At 47.0% G+C, this 19,946-nt stretch overlaps 1 protein-coding gene across 2 annotated transcripts in view; it reads left to right on the top strand.

Moving 5' to 3' along the window:
* ADAM12 (ADAM metallopeptidase domain 12) overlaps positions 1 to 19,946 on the top strand; it is a 326,616-nt gene that overhangs the window by 194,955 nt on the left and 111,715 nt on the right. For both annotated transcript variants that reach the window (XM_074297152.1, XM_074297153.1), the window contains exons 4-5: positions 1,599 to 1,677; positions 11,828 to 11,904. In XM_074297152.1, the coding sequence (XP_074153253.1) occupies positions 1,599 to 1,677; positions 11,828 to 11,904 (156 nt within the window). The remainder of the gene's footprint in view (positions 1 to 1,598; positions 1,678 to 11,827; positions 11,905 to 19,946) is intronic.

The following is a 19,946-nucleotide window of genomic DNA, read 5'->3' as shown; positions in this document are numbered from 1 at the left end:
CTCCTGTGGGGTTCCGGACTCCTGTGGGGTTCTGGGCTCCTGTGAGGTTCCGGACTCCTGCGGGGTTCCAGGCTCCTGTGGGCCGCTCTTCCAGCTCTTGACTTCTTTGTGTGACTTGAAAGTATAAGCTCTGTTAGGGCAAGGACTTTCACACCTCGGATTTTGCATTTCCCCAGTGCTCAGTGTAGCATCTGGCACCTGGTTGGATGCCCAAGAAATGATTCTTCCCTTCAATTGTGCTTCAAAAACCCAATTAAGTGTTAAGTTCCAGGGGCCAAACAAATGAAAATTGCTCATGGTACTCCATCCTGCTCCCAAGACCAAGCATTCACCAGGCTTGGAAAGCAGAGATGACCCTTTGGAGGGATTTGAGCAACTGAATCTGGGGCTCTTCTCTCTTTTTTTTGCTGAGATAATTGGGGTTAGATGACTTTCTCAGGGTCACGCAGCTAGGAAATATTGTGTGTCTGAGACTAGATTTGAACTCAGGTCGTGCTCTATCCACTGTGCTCTCTAGCCGCCCCTCTGGGGCTCTTCTCCTTCCTCTTCATGGGCAAGTCCCTCCTTAAGAAGAGAGATTAGATTAGATGACTTTGAAGGTCTCTTCCAGCTTCAAACCCTGTCTGTTATGAGCTGGCTGCATCTATTTCTGACTAACACCTGATTGGCTTTGGTCATTTAACTTCCTTGGGCCTCAGTTTCCTCATCTGTCAAATGAAGGCATGGAATGACCTTGATGATGCTTTTTGGCACTAACGATAGCATTCGTGACTAAATAAACCCTTCTCCTTTGGGGATTTAAAGAGATCAACCAAGTTTGGTTCTTCTCATCATATTAATCCATGCAGTGCGCTTCGTCAGCCCTTCTTGACTTTTTTCCTATTTAAAACACATTTGGGGTGTTTTTGTTTATTTTTTAAGTCAGCAGTGGGCCAACATGGGGAGGTCTCATGATCGTGGTGATGACTTTTCGGGGCAGGGCTCATCCCCTGGGAATTTCCCCAGTTTGTCTGTGTCTCTCTTGGGTTCACAGAATGCTGAACTTTCCCATTCATCAGGAGGAGATAATATCAGCGTCTACTTTCCAGCATTGTTGAGAAGACAAACTAAGATGGCATTTGTAAAGTTTTTCCAAACCATTAAATGCTAGCCACTATTGCCATGGTCATCGTTGTTATTGTTTTTCATATTAAACTTTGAGCTTGGGGAGGGGTGAGAGCTCAGGACTGAAAGCTCGGGCACCTGGGCTCTGGTCCGGTGTCTGATGTAGACTTGAACAAATCACTTACCAGCTAGAGCTTAATGGTATCTCTTCAGCTTCCAAATTCTCGTTTGGATAAATGAAAAAGAGATTGGATGGCGCAGTGGGAAGAACATTAGATTGAGGGTCAGAGAACAGCGGTCCCCTTCCCAGTCCTTCCGCCTGCTGGCTGTGGGATCTCAGACACGTCACTTCTCTCGGTGTGTCCATTTGCTCGGCTGTAAGATGAGGGGTTGGAGCAAATGGTCCCCACCAGCCATTCTGGCTTTTAACCGGGGATCTCATGCTCATTGAGAAGTAACGATCTGATCGATTTCTCCTTTTTGTTTCCCCACAGAGGGCTCTTGGCTGACAACTTCACAACAACCCATTACCAGGGAGATGGCACGGATGTCTCCCTCACACAGAATTACACGGTAAGTCTCCTGTGTCTGCATTGATCGGCTCTTTGAGGGAGGCTGCGTGTTTCACATTTGCCCTTGTCTCAAACTGCATACATTGACGTGCTCAGACCCCTTCACTGGACACCGACAAGGATGGGAGGCCGGCAGGCTGAAAAAAACACTTTTCTTATCGGGGATGTGCCAGGAAAGGCTCAGGGGACTCCATTTCTGAGCTGCACTGGGAGGTTCTGACCAGATTGGGAGCCAGATTCAAAGGTTTGGAGGCTGCCCACAAAGGCAGCCTGGTCATGGAGCCCCACCTAGGATGGGAGGGCCAACCCAGAAGACTTTGCAAGAGCTTAGTCTGACTTAGCCGAAGTTGAAACCTCTAGGAGAACTGGACTTGGTATCAGTAACCCTGCGTTTGAATCATGTCTCAGATATTTACTCACTCTGTGCCCCTGGCAACATCACTTCGCCTATCTGCCTCAGTTTCCTCACGTGTAAAATGGGGATAATAATGCCTCATAAGCATTTTATGAGGATCAAATTTGATAAGCTATATTAAGTACTTGTGGACCTCAAAGCCCTGTGTAACTGCTAGCTATTGGTGGGAACACATTCCAGACCCAGATTTTGTATCCTGGATCCCTTTGGAAACTGACAAAACTCATGGATCCTTTCTACAAAAAAAATAAATAAATAAATAAAATAAAAATTTTTAAAAAGCTTTTAAATGCATAAACTAAAAAAGCATGGTGTTTACAAAGAAAATTATATTAAAATATAGTTATCAAAATATTCAGTGTAAAAAAGACCCTAATTAAGAATTACTGATCTAAACTATGATAGACTTAGTTAGTTTTTGTCAACAATACAATGATCCAAGACAATACCCAAAGACTCATGATGAAAAATGCGATCCACATTCCGAGAAAGAACTGGGCACTCTGAATACAGATCGAAGAAGTTCGTTTTCACTGGTTTTGCTTTTTGTTTTTCCTTTCTCATGGATTTTCCCTCTTGTTCTGAGTCTTTCACAACACGGCTAATGTGGAAACATGTCTACCATGATTGTGTATGTATAATCCTTATGAGAATGTTTCCTGTTTTGGGAAAGGGAAAGGGGGAAGAAAAAATTTGGAACTCAAAGTGTTATATTATAATAGTGAATATTGGAAACAAAAAGAAAAAGCAAAAACTAGAAAAAAAAAAAGAATCATTGATGTAGACATTCAAAGAAAGTATCTCTAGCAGAAGCAAAGCCATTGGATGAGGGATCTCCTTGATGGAACAATAGGACAAAGGCCAGATGCCAAGGGAAGGTCACCTCTGGGTGTCTCAATAGGACAAAGGCCAGATGCCAAGGGAAGGTCACCTCTGGGTGTCTCAATAGGACAAAGGCCAGATGCCAAGGGAAGGTCACCTCTGGGTCTCTCAATAGGACAAAGGCCAGATGCCAAGGGAAGGTCACCTCTGGGTCTCTCAACAGGACAAAGGCCAGATGCCAAGGGAAGGTCATCTCTGGGTGTCTCTCCTGTCTCACGCACCTGAAGGTTTGCCTTGGGCTTTCCCAGCTGCCTGACAGGGCTGGAATTCACCCCAAGAGTAATCAGACTCCACCTCAACTCCCCAGTCCCTCCATGCTCTTAGCTACAGCCCAGCCCCACCCCGAGCCCCAGACCTTTCACAGTATTTTCACAGTATCACTTTATTCCCAGAGGAGTAACCATATTTGTCTGAAGTTCCATCTTATAAAATTGAGGAAAAAATAATCATTGGGAAATCACTGTGAGCTCTTCTAAAAAGGACCGATGCACATCTCACATATGATTAGATCAGCAATTGTGCATTTCCTCCAGTGCAGAGATTCTTTCTCTTTATTTGCCAAAATAAATGAGAAATGTACCCGCTCTGCTGGACATCGTCCCAGGATCCTTCGCTCGGGGATTTGAGAGTCCAGGCCGCTAACAAGAGATCACACGCAGCCCCCTCACTCGGGCCAAGCTCATCCGTCTGCTGAAGAAGCCACTTGTTACTCTCACTGTCCTTTGTCACGACTCCATTCCGCCCCCGGAGAATCCTCCCTCACACCCACAACTTCTGTTCCCTCTCTCCGCATCCAGCTTTTCCTTCCAAACCCGGGAGAAGGAGGAAACAAGATGGAGAAATACGGCCACAGTCGGGTGCACTTGGAACCGATTGAATGGCTAAGCACAAAGAATGGACACTTGCCCATAGGAAATGGTTCGATGTGGACTTGGAAGGGAGTTCCTGAGCTCCCCAGGGATCTCTGCTTGGCTTTGGGCTCCTGCACATTTAGTCCCTGCCTGAGATAAAGGTAGTTATGGCCCGTTCATCAAATCTGCATTTGACACATGGCTAACCTAGTGGATGACACAGTCCGGAGCCAAGGAGAGCTTGAAAAAGGCCAAAGCATTGAACTGAATCTAATAAGATGAAATTTAATGGGAATAAATTCAATCTCCCAAGTCCAAGATGGGGGAGGCATTTCTGGAGAGCGGTGGATCTGAAGAAGAATTGGAGAACGAAAGCCCAGTCGAAGTCGGTGGTGGGACGCGGCAGCCAAAAAAAGCTAATGCGGCCTTTTACCGCAGGAAGAAAAAGGCAGAGCTGCAGGCCTGGGAAGTGATGACATCATTGCACTCTGTCCTGGCGGGCCCACAGCCAAAGCCTCAAGCTTGGTTCTGGGAGCCACCTTTAGGGGAGCCATTGTCAGTGTGGGGAGCGTCCAAAGGAAGGTGACCTCTGGATGGTAAATTAGAGAAGGTTGGAGAACTGGAGAAGGCTGGGGAAGAAGCTGTCTGAGAATTTAAGGGCCTCCACGTGACGGACACTCTTGTCCTGCCTGGTTCCAGAGGGCACAGGTGAGCGCCGTCCCAGCTTCATGGCCAAGTCACCTGCCATCTCCGGCTTGTTAGACTAGCTCTGGTTTGTAGGTAGACTTGTTTCCTTTGTGCCCTCAATCTATGATCCCATAATCCAGCAGGTACAAATTTCAGAGTTAGATTCAGGGTTAATGAGGACCCCAAAGTGGAACAGATTATCTTGAGAAACGGGGGGGGGGGTTCTTTGCTGGATGCCGTCAAAGTCTAGCTGACCATTCATCAGACGGGCTCCATATGTATGGAGGGTTCTTCTTCAGGAGCAGGGTGAATGACAAGGTGTCCAAGGCCTCTTCAAAACTCTGTGATTCGGAGAAATTCAGAGAAAGGGGATGAGCCTGTACTTGGCAGGAGATCAGGGAAGAGAGGCTAAGCCGTGCCTTTAAGGAAGACATCTGGGGGATTCTGTGGCAGGCTGGGTAGATGGTGCAGGTAAAGTACATCGAAAAAGCACAGGGCAGGAGATAGGAAGATCTGGGACAGGTGACAGTGGGGAGAATATCTGGAAGAATGGGGGGGGGGGGATCAGCAAAGGTATCGAAAGGCCTAGAGAATGAGACAATGAGTCTGGTGACCAGATAGTTCTCAGGATCTTAGGGGAGTTACTCATTAGGACACTATCTCGGGCAAGGGGACAGGAGCGACAGCCTTTGGAAGGCCACTGAGAGGACATTTGGGCACCCAGCTTGCTGATTGATGGGTGACGGGGGAGATTGAACTAGAGGAGCTCTAACATCTGGGAAGTTAGGGTCGCTAGAAGGCCCCTGTAACCCTTGGAAGGGCTCCTGCTGTCTTCCACTCCCCCATGCACCTACCCATCATCCCCAGGAGGAGCCCATCTCTAGGGATGAGGAGCAGATGTCTTGCATCCAAATTCTTTTTAATTCTTCCTCTTTCTCATTTTTTTGTTTGCTCCCTCTATTCTTTGCTTGCTGGTTTCATTCCTCTGGCCAATTTTCTCTTCTCTTTATCCCCTTCATTTTAAGGGAAGATGGGTCAAAGAAACATTATTTAAAATGAAAAGGCAAGACACGGGATAAATAAGACTCCCGGCACTGCCAAGTCTGTTTTGGCCAAAAATTGGGAAAGCTGTCAGCTCAAAGTCCTTGCCGCTCTCCCCAGATGTCCCTGTTCCTTGGAGTGTCATTGGGAGCTGGCAGCCGCTTTTCTGTAAAGATAAGAAACAAAAGATCAGACTCGGTAAATAAAAACCACCGGCTATAAACAGCTGGCTTCCTGGCTGCACAAGGCCCAGAAGGACTTCTTCTACTCCCTCCTGTGGCCCTGAACAATGAGCCCGACAGATGTGCGGGGGGAAGGAGTGGGCCTGTGGCACTGAATCAGTCCTGAGGCCAGTCAGAAATCACTGGCTAACCTTGCGTCCTCTAAAGCCAGCAAAAAGTGGATTTTCATCAATTATAAAAAGGAGAGCCATAAAAAAGAACCATTTCCAGGCAATAATGTTTGTGTCTTCTGATGGTAAACATGAACTGAACTGTTCTATTGGCCTGGGATTGGACAGGGGAGGGCTGGAGGGGTGATTTCACTGACAGGGGATCCTGAAAAGGTTGGCACTTCCCCCCGTATGTATTCTCCTCCCCATAAGCTTCTTGAGGGCAGAAAGAGTTACCAAATAAGTAAATCAAGGAAATGCTATAGATTTGGCTTTCTAGATTTTAAAAAAGCACTTAATAAAATATTCTATATTTAATAAAATAGACTACATGATATACTAATAAAATGTGTTATATTTAACAAAATATACTATATAAAATATATTAATAAAATATGCCATATATAATAAAATATTAAATATGCTATTTTTTATTAATTAATTGGCATTTCCCCAGCTTGCTCCTCAGCCCTCTCCTCCCCTTGTATGTTCTGCACTTATTTCACAATGCCCTCTTCTTTCATCTGCTTCCAGAGTGTTAATTAATTAATTAATTATGCTACTAATAAAATATACTAAAATATATTCTTTGGGAATGATAGAGCAGTGGACTAGACGTTGAGCTGATTAGACAGGTTGAGAATTGGTTCACTGACCATATTTGGAGTCTTCCTCCAGATTCAAATTGGGACAGGAGGTCCCCCAAGGTTCTGGGCTCAGTCCATCTATTGAACACTTTTCTCCGAGGCTTAGATGAACCTTCTCAAGTTTACAGATAATACAAACCGAGGGGAGTAGCTCACTCACTAGGTAAGCAAGTGGTTCTAAACAGGTTTGAGGAGCTGAAGGATTGGTATAAGTCAAACAATAATTATGCACCGACAATGTGCCAGGTACTGGGCTGAGGATACAGGGATAAATAAAACGGTCTCTGCCCTCGAGGAGCTTATGTATGGTCACATATATATAGTCAACGTAAGTCCAGGATAGCTAAGTGGCCAGTTCTATACTGCAACTGGGGAATCAGCATGACGGATACCAAATGGAAAGGAGACTGGAGGGAGAACAGGGAACGAGTATTTATGTAGCACCTACAGTGTGCCAGCACTAAGCTGAATGTTTTAAAAATATGTTACAAACATTTGATGAAGGAAGAATACGTGCTCCAGATGAATATGAATCCTCCACCGGGAGGAAGAACTTCCGGGAATAAGAACGAGGTTCTGTGCCTCGTGACCCAGAGTATTGTGCTCAGCCTGGGCACCAAGGTTGGGGAAGCACACCGCGGAGCTGAAGAGGGACCGACGAATGTCTGTGTCACATGAGCATCGGTGGAAGGAGCTGGGGAAAGGAAAGAAAGAAGGACACTCAGCCCCTCCCGTCCCCCAGCCAGGCAGCCCCAGAACAAGCCCATAATGGAGGGAGGAAAAAGCCAGCCCTGAAACCATGCATGCAGCGACCAAATCTGCGGGACATGCTGCCCTCCAGGCCAGCAGCTCCGCGTCCCCATCTCCCTTCCCTCCTGCCTCTGCAAGGAAGGCCTCTGTGCTCTCATCTCTTCTCTAGGACCCTGATTATAACCCTCTGATGTGTTTTCTTCTGCTCTTTCCATCCCCATTGCTGGTCGTTGTGTATATTGATTTTGCTTCCTCCACTTCTCATCAGTTCACACAACCTGCCCCTCGTTTTTTGTAGTTGAATCTGACTCTCTGTGACCCATCTGGGGTTTTGAGGGTAAAGATACATTTTATAGATGAGGAAACTGAGGCAAACAGTTTAAGTGACTTGCCCAGGATCACACGGCAAGTGCATGTCTGAGGTCTCATTGGAAGGCCGGTCTTCCTGACGCCAGCCACGGCCCCGCTTAGCTGCCCGCCCTGAAGCTCCGATCTCTACCCCACGGCACAGGGCCTTGCTGTGATTAATAATACCAATATTAACCTGGCACATTTCCTGGGAAAGGCAAAAGTGGTGCTAAAAGCAACTGGACGGAAACCAGTCGGGTTGGGAAAGGCCGCAGGTTTTCCTGCAGATGAGAGCACAGACCAGAATGCTGGGATTTGCGAGCGAATCTGGGCTTGGGACCTTTCTCCGGTTTTCATGCAGCTCACTTAGTAGCCCCTGGGCCTGATTGTGTTCTGGGGAGGCCCCTGAGTCTGGAGAGTCAGTGCTGTGTGGGGAGCCTGGGAGCAGCAGCATCCCTGCCTGGCCTCCCCCTCCCCCTTTAATATTTAGCTGCCTTGTCGAGGGCTGTGCACTAACCACCTGGATGCCCACCTCCATCCCTGGGCTGGTATTAAAGGCCTCTGCGGTCCCACTTCTCAAGCCGTCACAGGAATGGTCCTGGGAAATGATCCCTCTCACCCCACTTCCCTCTGCCCATCCCAGGGGGAGGGTAATTGAGCTCCCCTAGAACTCTCCATCCCAAAGGCACCTCGGGGCTGACCTTGAGAGCAGCGACCTCATCTCCAACTGGTGTTACCACTGACTTAGAGAATGTTGTCAAGAGAATCCCAAGGCCACGGAAACCTTCTACAGGTGTGTGCCCCTGGCTACGGCCTCTTCCCAGGCGTGGGCTTCCCCTCTCGGATCTGGCCACATGTTAACACCAAGCGCCCAATCTCAGGCTACAAAATGTCCACACTCTGCTCTCAGGCTGTGGGTGCACACGGTGGCCTTCAAGCTTTCCCCACGGGCAAAGGAAAAGGTCATAGACCCTGGAACGGCCAATCATTGTTTAGTAGAGAGCCAGACTTGGGCTATTTAAGGAAGGATAAAAAAGGGAGGGAGGGAGGGAGGAAGAGGAAAGGAAGAGAGAGAAGGAGGAAGAAAAGAAAGAAAAGAGAAAGAAGGGAAAAGAGAATAGAGAAAGAAAGGAAAGAAAATAAGAAAAAAGGAAGAAGGGAGGGAGGGAGAGAGGGAGAAAAGGAAGCAAGGAAGGGAGGAAGAGAGGAAGGAAGGGAGGGAGGGAGGAAAGCAAGGGAGAGAAGGAGGAAGAAAAGAAAAGAGAAAGAAGGGAAAAGAGAATAGAGAAAGAAAGGAAAGAAAATAAGAAAAAAGGAAGGAGGGAGGGAGAGAGGGAGAAAAGGAAGCAAGGAAGGGAGGAAGGAAGGGAGGGAGGGAGGGAGGAAAGCAAGGGAGAGAAGGAGGAAGAAAAGAAAAGAAAAAAGGAGAGAGGAAGGGAAGGGAGAAAAGAGAAAGGAAGAAAAGAAAAGAAAGAAGGAAGTAAAAGGCAAAAAGGAGGAAGAGAAGAGGAAGGGAGAGAAGGAGGAAGAAAGGGGAAGGAGGAAGAAGGAAGGAAAGAAGAAAGTTAGGAAGGAAGGGACAGAGGGAGGAAGGAAGGAAGGAGGCAAAAAGGAGGGAGGGGAAGAAAGGAGAGAGGGAGAATAAGGGAACAAAGGAAGGAGGAAAAAGAAAAAGAAAAAAGGAAAGGTCACATGTATTCCGAGCAAACATTCTTTTCATAGGCTCTAATTGAATTTTCTGGACTTCGCTATCTTGACAGTTCCATCTCGCCCCCGCCCCCCTGACTCTCTGAGCCCTGCTTTTTCATTCTCTCCCCTCGTTCTTTCTCCCTCACAAAAGCGAGGCCGTCTTTCGAGCCATCTTTCTGAGGCTGCAGGATTAAAAAGCCTGTCTTGTCTGATGCTGAAAAGGTTAATTAATGCAGGAAGAGTGAATGAGCCCAATATTAATAACTCCTTAGCGCATGTGAGCCGCCCGTCAGGTGGAAGCATGAGTGACGGCTCTCCTGTCCCCGCTGAACAAGCGGCTGCTCTCCCGGCTCTGCCATCTCCTCGGCACCCACGAGGGGGTGGGAGGGAGGGGGAAGGGCGGGGGGGTCTCTCCCCAGTCAGCCCCTCATTAGGACAGAGCCTGTATCCAACAGGATGCTCCCCCTGATTCCAAACAGGGGTGCTCTTCCCTGAGCCATGGCCCTGCTCCAGTTTCTGCCCATGGCTCCATCGTTGAAGCTCCGTGGGCCAGCTGATGCTTCCAGGGAGTTTTGTCTCCTCACGGAGGAGCCTCCTCCGTTATTTGGATGATTTATTCCTCCAATCCCGTCATCCCCACTTTTCCACCTGCTCTAGGCTTGGGCTCCAATATTTGTGACTTAAAAGCTTCTTGGGTCCGTTTCCTCTCCAGTTAAGCGCAGCCCTTCTGAGGTCTCCCAGTCCTGCATCTATGAGCTGGGTCTTGCTCGCCTCCTTTTTCTATAAAGGCTGCATTGATGGTCTTTTTCCCAGATTGCAGCAATTTTCCAACATCTCTTCTGCTCCCCTCCTCCTGCTGAGCCTCATGACAAACAAGCGCAGCTAGCGCCCCCCGCAGGCCCCACTTGGCAGCGTTTGCCTCAGTGCCCACAGGCACCCCCTTCCTCCTCAGCCCCGCTCACGGCCAGCGCCCGTCTCCATCACGTTCCCAAGCCTTCTCCTCACTCTCTGAGCCCCTCTTCTTCATCTCGCATGGAGGTCAATAAGGTGCCGTTTACCTCCATGCGCCTCAGTTTGTCACTGATATAACGGCGGCTCCTCGAGGTCCGGAGCTGCTTCACTTGTCTTTGTCCAGCACAGCCTCGGCCCGGCCTCAGGCAGCCGCTTAATAAATACCCTGATTGTCAGCCTCTTGTCCCAAGCTAGACGTTGGAGTCTGGTCGATAACCTTTCATTCCACTACACAGCAGCTTTGCCAGGGCAGTGCTGTTAGTGTCCCATTTTAAAAGGGAGAAAACTGAGGCCAGAAGGGAATTAATTGGCCTGCCAGAGACCATCCTCTTATCATTACCATCTGTGTTGTTGATAATCACTGCGGGGCCCCACGGGCCTCCTCACACTGGGAAGGTGCAGCAGGTCCCTTTGTTGGCTCTAGACTTTGTGAGCTTTCAAGGCACTGGACCTTTCATGAAGAAATATCCCACACTTCATTCACACACATAACCCATATCTCTCTCTCTCTCTCTCTCTCTCTCTCTCTCTCTCTCTCTCTCTCTCTCTCTCTCTCTCTCTCTCTGTCTCTGTCTCTGTCTCTGTCTCTGTCTCTGTCTCTGTCTCTATCTCTGTCTCTCTCTCTCTCTGTCTCTGTCTGTCTCTCTCTGTGTGTGTCTCTCTCTCTCTGTCTCTCTGTCTCTCTCTCTCTCTGTCTCTCTCTCTCTGTCTCTCTGTCTCTCTCTCTGTCTCTCTCTCTGTCTCTCTCTCTCTCTCTGTCTCTCTCTCTGTCTCTCTCTCTCTCTCTCTGTCTCTCTCTCTGTCTCTCTCTGTCTCCCTCTCTCTCTCTCTGTTTCTGTCTCTCTCTATATATATATATCTCTCTCTCTGTGTCTCTCTCTGTCTCTCTCTGTCTCTCTGTCTCTGTCTCTGTCTCTCTCTCTCTCTGTCTCTGTCTCTCTCTCTGCTTCTCTGTGTGTGTGTGTGTGTCTCTCTCTCTGTCTCTCTCTCTGTCTCTGTCTCTCTCTCTGCTTCTCTCTCTCTCTCTGTGTGTGTGTCTCTCTGTCTCTCTCTCTCTCTGTCTCTCTCACTCTCTTTCTCTCTCTCTCTCTATCTCTCTCTCTATCTATCTCTCTATCTCTCTCTGTGTGTCTCTCTCTGTCTCTCTCTGTCTCTCTCTGTCTCTCTCTGTCTCTCTGTCTCTGTCTCTCTCTCTCTCTGTCTCTGTCTCTCTCTCTGCTTCTCTCTCTCTCTCTCTCTCTGTGTCTCTCTGTCTCTCTCTCTCTCTCTCTCTCTCTCTCTGCTTCTCTCTCTCTCTGTGTGTGTGTGTCTCTCTCTCTCTCTCTCTCTCTGTCTCACTCTCTTTCTCTCTCTCTCTCTATCTCTATCTCTATCTCTGTCTCTATCTCCTCTCCCCGCCCCGCACCTTGCTCATACCCCCTCTCTCTTTCTCCCCTCAGGGTCACTGTTACTACCACGGACATGTGCAAGGACATCCTGATTCGATCGTCAGTCTCAGCACTTGCTCAGGACTCAGGTAAGGCACCATCCCGCTTCCCGTGGCTCTGGCCAGTCCAGCAGCCCCCACTGCTCTGCCCCCCCAAACTCTGCTGTGAGAGTTCTTTCAGCCCTGACAACCCCCGTGAGTCTGTGAGTTCCTGACAGTAAGGAGAGTCCTGATGCTTCCATGACAACATGAATGAGCAACCAGAATGAGTGAAGCCTGGGGAGGCTCTGCCTGTGACCTCCGAGCTAACAGGCCTCGGCCTGAGCTCCAGAAGCGCCTCCCTTCCACGTGGGCCTCCCTAGCCCTGGGGCCTCCTCAGAACTCCTCCAAATCACCACAATTGGCTGTAAATTGACTCTGGGTTCTCCTTGGAAAAGCTGGGTTCCTTGTCACATAACTGCTGCCTCAGCCCTTTGGGTTCCGGCCCAGCGACCAGGATCCTCGGGGTCCGCTTCCTGGCTTTGGGCCTGAGTTGCATTCTCCAGGACTGTGGGAGGCGGGCTGGCCTTCCCAGGGGAGACTGGGGACAAAGTGGCAGCCGGGAGAGCGGGGGGAGGAGGGAGGTCTCACCCAGACACTCCTCCTGCTCTTGGCTTTCATCCCCCAGGGCCTGCGGGCTCCACAGGAGAGCCTCTGCTGGCCCATGTGGCCTCCTCCAGGCTGCCTCCCAAGGCCTGAGTTTGGCCCCCAGCTCAGGTGCAGCTGGACAACGGCTTTCAGACAGGAGTCATTTAGAGAGGGAACTTCCCTGTGCTGACCTCAGTGACTGGGCCAGAAAATTCACAAAATGCGGCCCCCGTGTCTTTGGACATGGACAGGTTTAAAAAACCTGATTACCTGAGAATTGGGGTGTCTGGGAATAAAAGCTCATTCAACAACGTGAAAAGGGGGCGGGGGTAGGACCAGTGTCTGGGTATCCAAGGAGTGCCAGGGCTGTGATGTGCGCTAAAGACATTATCAAAATCTAGAGCTGGGAAAGTGATCGTGAGGGTCTGAGGCAGGTGATGCTCTATTCAATGCAGCGGACTGTACAACTTGGGGAAAATCAAGGAGCTGGCCCTTCCCACTTTGCTTCCAAGGATGCTGAACAAAGCCTGGAGGCCGGGGGAAAAAATCTGTTCTGGAAATAGAGAAGCAAGGAGGGACCCAAATAAATCATTAACAAATAAAAATAAAAAGATTGAGAGAAAAAAATCTAGAAAAGGACTACTAGAAAGGGAGGAGAAAAGACAAAAAGGACCCAGTATGAAGAATTGCTACAATAAACAACTCAGTCATAAAAATGAGTAGGGTCAACTCTTCAATGGCTGAAATGGGAAATTCATTTCCTAACGGACTTGTCGATTATAGTTCATCGCATTAAGGTGCTATACACAGTCAGTGAAAAAGAGCCCAATTTCAGTGCCCGTTCTTTCTTATTTCCCTGCCATATAGTTTGTTTTAAAACCAATCATCTTCTCCATTCTCCTGCTTTTATTTCTGCAATCTTGTCCCTGTACCTTTACTTATCCATATTCAGGACAAGGAATTCCAGTTCCATTCCCATTAACATACTATTCTTCTCGGCTCTTCTGGTTCGAGGGATTCTGTCTGAGACGTACACATGGCTAAGGAGTTTGCCTTGGTATAAACCAATGAACCTACCTTGCTGCGGAGCAGAGGCAGCTCTTGGGAACTAGATCAGGGCCAGCGATGGTGGACGATAGATTTGCCGCTGATAGAAATAAGGAGCCAGAACATCGGAATAGCCAGGAGGGCAGAAACTTTGTCAGTTCCTGGCATGTGGCTTTTCGTAAATATTGAAATGGAGAGACATCGTCTGGTACTTTTAAAATGTTATGATCCGGGGCAGCTAGGTGGCGCAGTGGATTGAATTCAGGAGGACACGAGTTCAAATCTGATCTCAGACACTTCTTCCTAGCTGTGTGACCCTGGGCAAGTCACTTAACCCTAGCCTCAAAAAAAAAAAAAAAAAAATATGATCCCTGTCTATCCTCCCCAAGAAGGAGCGTAGAGGGGCAAGTTTCTCAAAGCTACCAGTTTTTGCCTAAAAATAATAAAAATAATATATGGTAATAACAATATTACATAGTACTTTTAGGTTTGCAAAGGGTTTCCTAGAATCTGTTTCTTGCATCGCAATTAGGTAGCACAAAGTAGAGGAATATGATATGGACATGGAGTCCAGGGACCTGAGTTTAATTAAACTTATTAATTAATTAATGGACTAATTAAACTTTGTTATCAGCCATGTACAAATCACTGCACTGTCCCTGTCAGAGCACAGTGGACACTTAATAAATTTGGAGATTTTTTTAGTGTTGTTGATTGAGTAGAATGTAAATCACTAATTAAAGTCAAATTAACCAACTTAGGAAATGAACTATTTCCTTTCCTTAGAAGTGGTAAAGGGCATGGAGCCCGGGCCTGGAGCTGGGCCTGTTTAAATCGAGCCTCTCCTAGAGATTTTTTCCATCTACTCTCTGCAGATCTCCTTTCTCCCCAGGTTTTTGTGTATCATTTTCTCCCTTAGAATGGAAATTCCCGAGGGCAAGATTGTTCTCCCTTTTGCTCCAGAGCCGGGCACATGCGAGATGCTTAATAAATGCTCACGGACAAATTGACCATATTCCAGGCCAAATAAAGACTAGCAGATGACATGCTTCCTTGGTCCATGGCCCCATTTGTCCTCATCTTGCCACCCCCAGAAATCTCCATCTTGGAGATGCTCTAGGCCAGTCCTCTTGTGTTACAGATGGGGAAGCCGAGTCTCTGAAAGGACCAAAAGGGCCCTAAGGTCCCTCATCTCTCCAGAAGGATTGTAGCCTGTGAACTGCCAAGCTCCCTTCCTGACTGTCAAGGGTCTATGCAGCCTGAGTAGGGGAAGGAGGGGGTCCGTGGGACAGGCGATCCTAGGGTGATCAGGGTAGAAGAGACTGAAGAACAGGAGGGCCTATTGAAAAAAATCTAGGGGTGTCCTGAATATTTCTGAAGAGTTTCCCATTCAAGCCCGGGATTGAGAAGGCGGTCCCCAGGGGTCCTTCTCTTTCACATTGTAGGTGTCTCTCATGCCTTATTGAGGCAGCATTGCCCAGTGAAGCTCCAGGGGGACAGAGGACCTGAGTTCTAATCCAGCTTTGTGCCTATGGTTTCCCTTCCCTGGGCCTCAGCTTCCTTGTTTGGAAAGTGAGAGAAATGGCCCTGAAAATGGTAGGATCTCCCCAGCTCTTCATCTTCACTTCTCTGCTCCCATAGAAGCTCCCAGCTATGCCCCCTGGGATGGACAATGCTCAGTAGGCATTGGTGGACAACAACACTTACAAATAGGTTACGTTTTAAAGCCTTCCTCACTGGGAAACATCTCATTCACATGGATCTAGCTCACAAAAAAAAAACATCTTGAATATATTTTGTTCGCCCCATTTTAAATCACAAAAAACCTGAATGATAAAGGTCTGACTTTCCCCAACTATTTCTTCTTTAATAACATTGAAGCTATTAGGAACCAACTCTAAACCTAATTGACTGTGATTGACACTGAGCTATCAAGTCACCCCCCAAAAATGGAATAGAAAAGTTAAATTAGCAAGTGATGGGTAATTCAGCGAGAATAATCCATATTTTCTATTCATTATCTCACTCCGGGTAGCCGAGGTTCAGAGCCAGGAGCCTGGAGGTATGACAGGGGTACTCCAAGTAACATTTATGTTAATAATCCTCACCGAGCCTGGAGTTCCACAGGCCATCTCTCCAGATGGGGTAACGGCTAATGAGGCTGACCTGACCCGGGGCCAAGTGACTGATTCCAGAGGAAAAGGGCCACTTGACCTTTACTCAGAAAGTGGACAAGGCCATCCCAGAATGTTTATGCATCCCGTCTCATTTCCATTCCACTGAAAAGCAGAATTTAACATTTGATTTATTATTAAAATTTGAAGTTAACTTGTTTTATTCATTTATTGGCTACAAATGTTTACTGAGCACTCAACATGAGCAGGAGGCCCACATGGTCATGTAGAGGCTTGGTCTCCAGTCCTCCACGCACAGCTCACCAATCTCCTCACACTGCAAACCTACGGCCCCCCAATGATGGCACACACATTCTGGCACTCAGTCAGCAAGCAGCTGTTAAGCACCTACTATGTGCCAACCACTGTGCTAACCACTGGGGATCCAATGAAAGGCAAAAGATGTCCTCCCCTTCCCAAGCAGCTTACATTCTAATAATCCCTGTCTGTGGGTGTGTCTCTCTCTGCATCTGTCTCTGTCTCTGTCTCACTCTGTCTCTGTGTATGTATCTCTAACTCTAACTCTAATCTCTGTTTCTGTCTCCCTCTCCCTTCTCTTCCCCCTCTCCTTCCCTCCTTTTTTCCCTCCTTCCCTTTTCCCCTCCTTCCTTCCCTCTTCCTCTTCTCTTCTTTTTCTTCTCTTCTTTTTTCTTTTCTCTTCTTCTTCTTCTTCTTCTTCTTCTTCTTCTTCTTCTTCTTCTTCTTCTTCTTCTTCTTCTTCTTCTTCTTCTTCTTCTTCTTCTTCTTCTTCTTCTTCTTCTTCTTCTTCTCCTTCTTCTCCTTCTTCTCCTTCTTCTCCTTCTTCTTCTCCTTCTTCTTCTTCTCCTCCTCCTCCTCCTCCTCCTCCTCCTCCTCCTCCTCCTTCTCCTCCTCCTTCTCTTCCTTCTCCTCCTTCTCCTCTTTCTCCTCCTTCTCCTCCTTCTCCTCCTTCTCCTCCTTCTCCTCCTTCTCCTCCTTTTCCTCCTTCTCCTCCTTCTCCTCCTTCTCCTCCTTCTCCTCTTCCTCCTCTTCCTCCTCCTTCTCCTCCTTCTTCTTCTCTCTCTGTCTATGTCTGTCTCTCTCTCATATACACACAAACATCATGTAAAGAGCAAGATTTTCTCTGATTCTCTCCCAATCCTGCCTGAGTTCACTTGTCTTTTCCACCAGAGCACCAGATTTGACATCTAATTAAGTTCACGCTCATGAGGTGGATGCTACCCCCCGGCTTAGATGAACTGGGCACCTCATAGAAGTAGGAACTCCTTTTAGAACCTTAGATTTAACACCCCTCTTGAGCATCTCTTGTTTGAGTGACTCTGGGCTAGAGTGCTCTGGTCCTTTACTCACAGCCAGGGAGAATCACCAGATGAACTGAAGATACAGGCCTTTGTTTTAGGGAGGACTTTGAGGTTCTTCAAGGCCCTCGAGCTCATCCCAGCCCCGCGCCTCTTCTTGTACATGAGTGGAAGGCCCAGTTCATCGTATATTCTCAGGGTCCGTTCACGACACAGGTGCTGATGCAGGATCTCCAAATTGTGGAATCCTAGGATTATAGATTTGAAACTGTCAGGGACCTTAGAAACCATCTGGCCCAATTTCTTTATAGATATATGGCAGCTCAGTGGTGCTCTGGGCCTGGAAGTGAGAAGATTTGAATTCAAACTCAGCCTCATACACTTACAAGCTCTATGACCCTAAGGAAGTCATTTAACTCTGCCTCCATTTTCTCAACCATAAAATGGAGCTAAAAACAGGACCTGCTTCTTAGGGTTTTTGTGAGGATGAATTGAGATTATATTTGTGAATCACTTAGCACAGTGCCTGATGTAAATATAAATATATTTATTCCTTTCCTTTCTTTTTCTGAAGAAATTGAGAGTCAGATAGCTATGAAGGAGGAGCTCTGTATAGATGTTAAGATGTTCCAGAAGCTCCTATCTGTTGATAATATTGGGTTGATTGGATGAAATTCCAGATCATCTCAGAGCTTCCTGGGTGAGATCCAGAATCCCCCTGAAGAGGTAAAGCCATCCATCCACATAGGAAAAACCAAGTGGATGAAAAATGCCTGTTGTCTGAATTAGAAAGGGCTATTGGCGGGATCGCTTTCATATTCTAGAATTCCTACCAAGTTTAACTTTTTAATGATTTGCATTTTCTTGTATTCTTTCAATACCCTAAGTGCCACGAACCCATCAAAATCTCCCAGCTGAGATGTCTAATTGTAGAACTCTCCCTGCACTCCTGTCACTCACCCTCTTCTGCGTTAAGTGACTAATTAAAGCCAAGCTAGACCACAGCAATTCTTTAATTAAGCCGTCTTCCTGAGCTGCCAATTATGAGAGCCCAGGGACCGCTCTCAGCCAGCATTTCTCATCTTTGGCTGCGTGGACAACTAAAAAGCCCAAACAGCCAAGAGAGAGGCTTCCCAGGCTCATTCTCAGCATCTAGAAACTTTCCACTGACTCAAAGAACTCACTCAGCAATTTTCGGCTGGCCTTGAAACTTTCCCTGACATTTCCTCCTGCAAACCTCTCACTGATTTAGATTCTGAGCAGACGTGCGTCCGCGGCAGTCCAGCCATGGTAAGGACGGGCATCTTTGAGCCCGGGAAGCGGGCGTCTGTCCCCTTGTTCTTGCCTGCTTTCTGAACACTTCTCTTTAATGGTGCTTTTGCTCTTTGTTTTCCTTTTTTAATCTCAAATCTGGTAGAGAAGTGCCCCACGCTGAAGTCAGAAGGATCTCTTAGTGATTCATGAAGGATTTCTTAGGGAAAGACATAGAATCCAACCGGACCTACTCTGGAAATCTCATCAGAATTACTTGCCAGAAGTTGGGTCTGCTGGAGTCCTGCTGGAGAGAGCAGGGGAATAAACAATGTTAGAATGACTCAAATTAAATCAAGAAATCATTTCTCTGAGCTCCGTGGCTTTATCACACACAACATGACTCAATACAACAACAGAATATCCATATTGTTTTATAAATGCTAAGTCTTGGGCTCTCAACTAGACCATAGGCTTTTTTGAAGGCAGAGAGTTTCCTGGCTCAAGTCATTGAGGATTTGAAGAGTGATTGAAGGAACTAACTGGAGAGATTTAGCCTAGAGAACAGAAAGATGGGATCGCTATCTCCGAGAAGGTTCCTACAAAAGGAAGGGTGATAGACGTATTATACTGGATTCCAAAGGGTGCTAGACTTATTATACTGGATTCCAAAGGATGCTAGACTTATTATACTGGATTCCGAAGGGTGCTAGACTTATTATACTGGATTCCGAAGGGTGCTAGACTTATTTTACTGGATTCCAAAGGGTGCTAGACTTATTATACTGGATTCCAAAGGGCACTAGACTTATTTTACTGGATTCCAAAGGGTGCTAGACTTATTATACTGGATTCCGAAGGGTGCTAGACTTATTATACTGGATTCCGAAGGGTGCTAGACTTATTATACTGGATTCCTGGAGAAAGAACAAGCAACAATGAGTGGAGGCTGCAGAGAAGAATTTGGGTCAGTGCAAGGAAAAAACATGCTAACAATTAGGACTTGCCAAAATAGGATGAACTTCCTGGGGTAGAGGGATCTTCGTTACCCGGGAAGCGTGAGATCTTTGAGTCAAGGCTGGCCAACCATTTGTGGGTATGTTGCATGGTTAAACCATGGATGTTTTGGGTTGATCCATTGGGGTCCCCGTGAGTTCTGAGATTCCATGGTAAAAATATCATTGGTTGAGTTTATTCCATCTGCCTTTCCAAGCAGTTTTGTGCCCAAATTCAAACTAGTAACTGCATCTACAAAGTGCATCTACATAATCTTAAAGTTTAAAAAAATAAAGAACTTCCATAGACGTGGATTGGGTGATTTCATTGTTTCATGAGAGCACCAAAATGAGAAAACTCCCTCTACAAAAGCTAACTAGTACCCTCTCTGCTATGGGGAATCTTAGAACATTAAAGTTAAGTGGCTTGTCCAAGGTCACACAATCAGAATATGGCAGAGACGGGACTTCAGCCTCACAGATAGAAGCTTCAAGATCCTACTCACATTTCTCTTATCTGGACCTAGGTTTGGAAACCATGACTATCCAAAAACATCGACCAACCCAACAACTCCGTAACCTTGTGTGGTTCAGCCATCTAATCAGGAATCATTTCTAGCGGTTACTACCTGTAGCTCAACTATCATCATTCACCACTACACTAGCTGGTGATTTTTATTAATCCTAGTATATATTTTATGTAAATTATCTTTCCCTGAGACCCTCATCTGATATCCCATCACAGAATAATTGAAATAAAA

The sequence above is a fragment of the Sminthopsis crassicaudata genome, chromosome 2 (genome assembly GCF_048593235.1).
Source record: "Sminthopsis crassicaudata isolate SCR6 chromosome 2, ASM4859323v1, whole genome shotgun sequence".
In the NCBI taxonomy this organism is placed as follows: domain Eukaryota; kingdom Metazoa; phylum Chordata; class Mammalia; order Dasyuromorphia; family Dasyuridae; genus Sminthopsis; species Sminthopsis crassicaudata.
The sequence above is the reverse complement of the archived record's forward strand: the minus strand, read 5'-3'. Positions and strand labels throughout refer to the sequence as shown.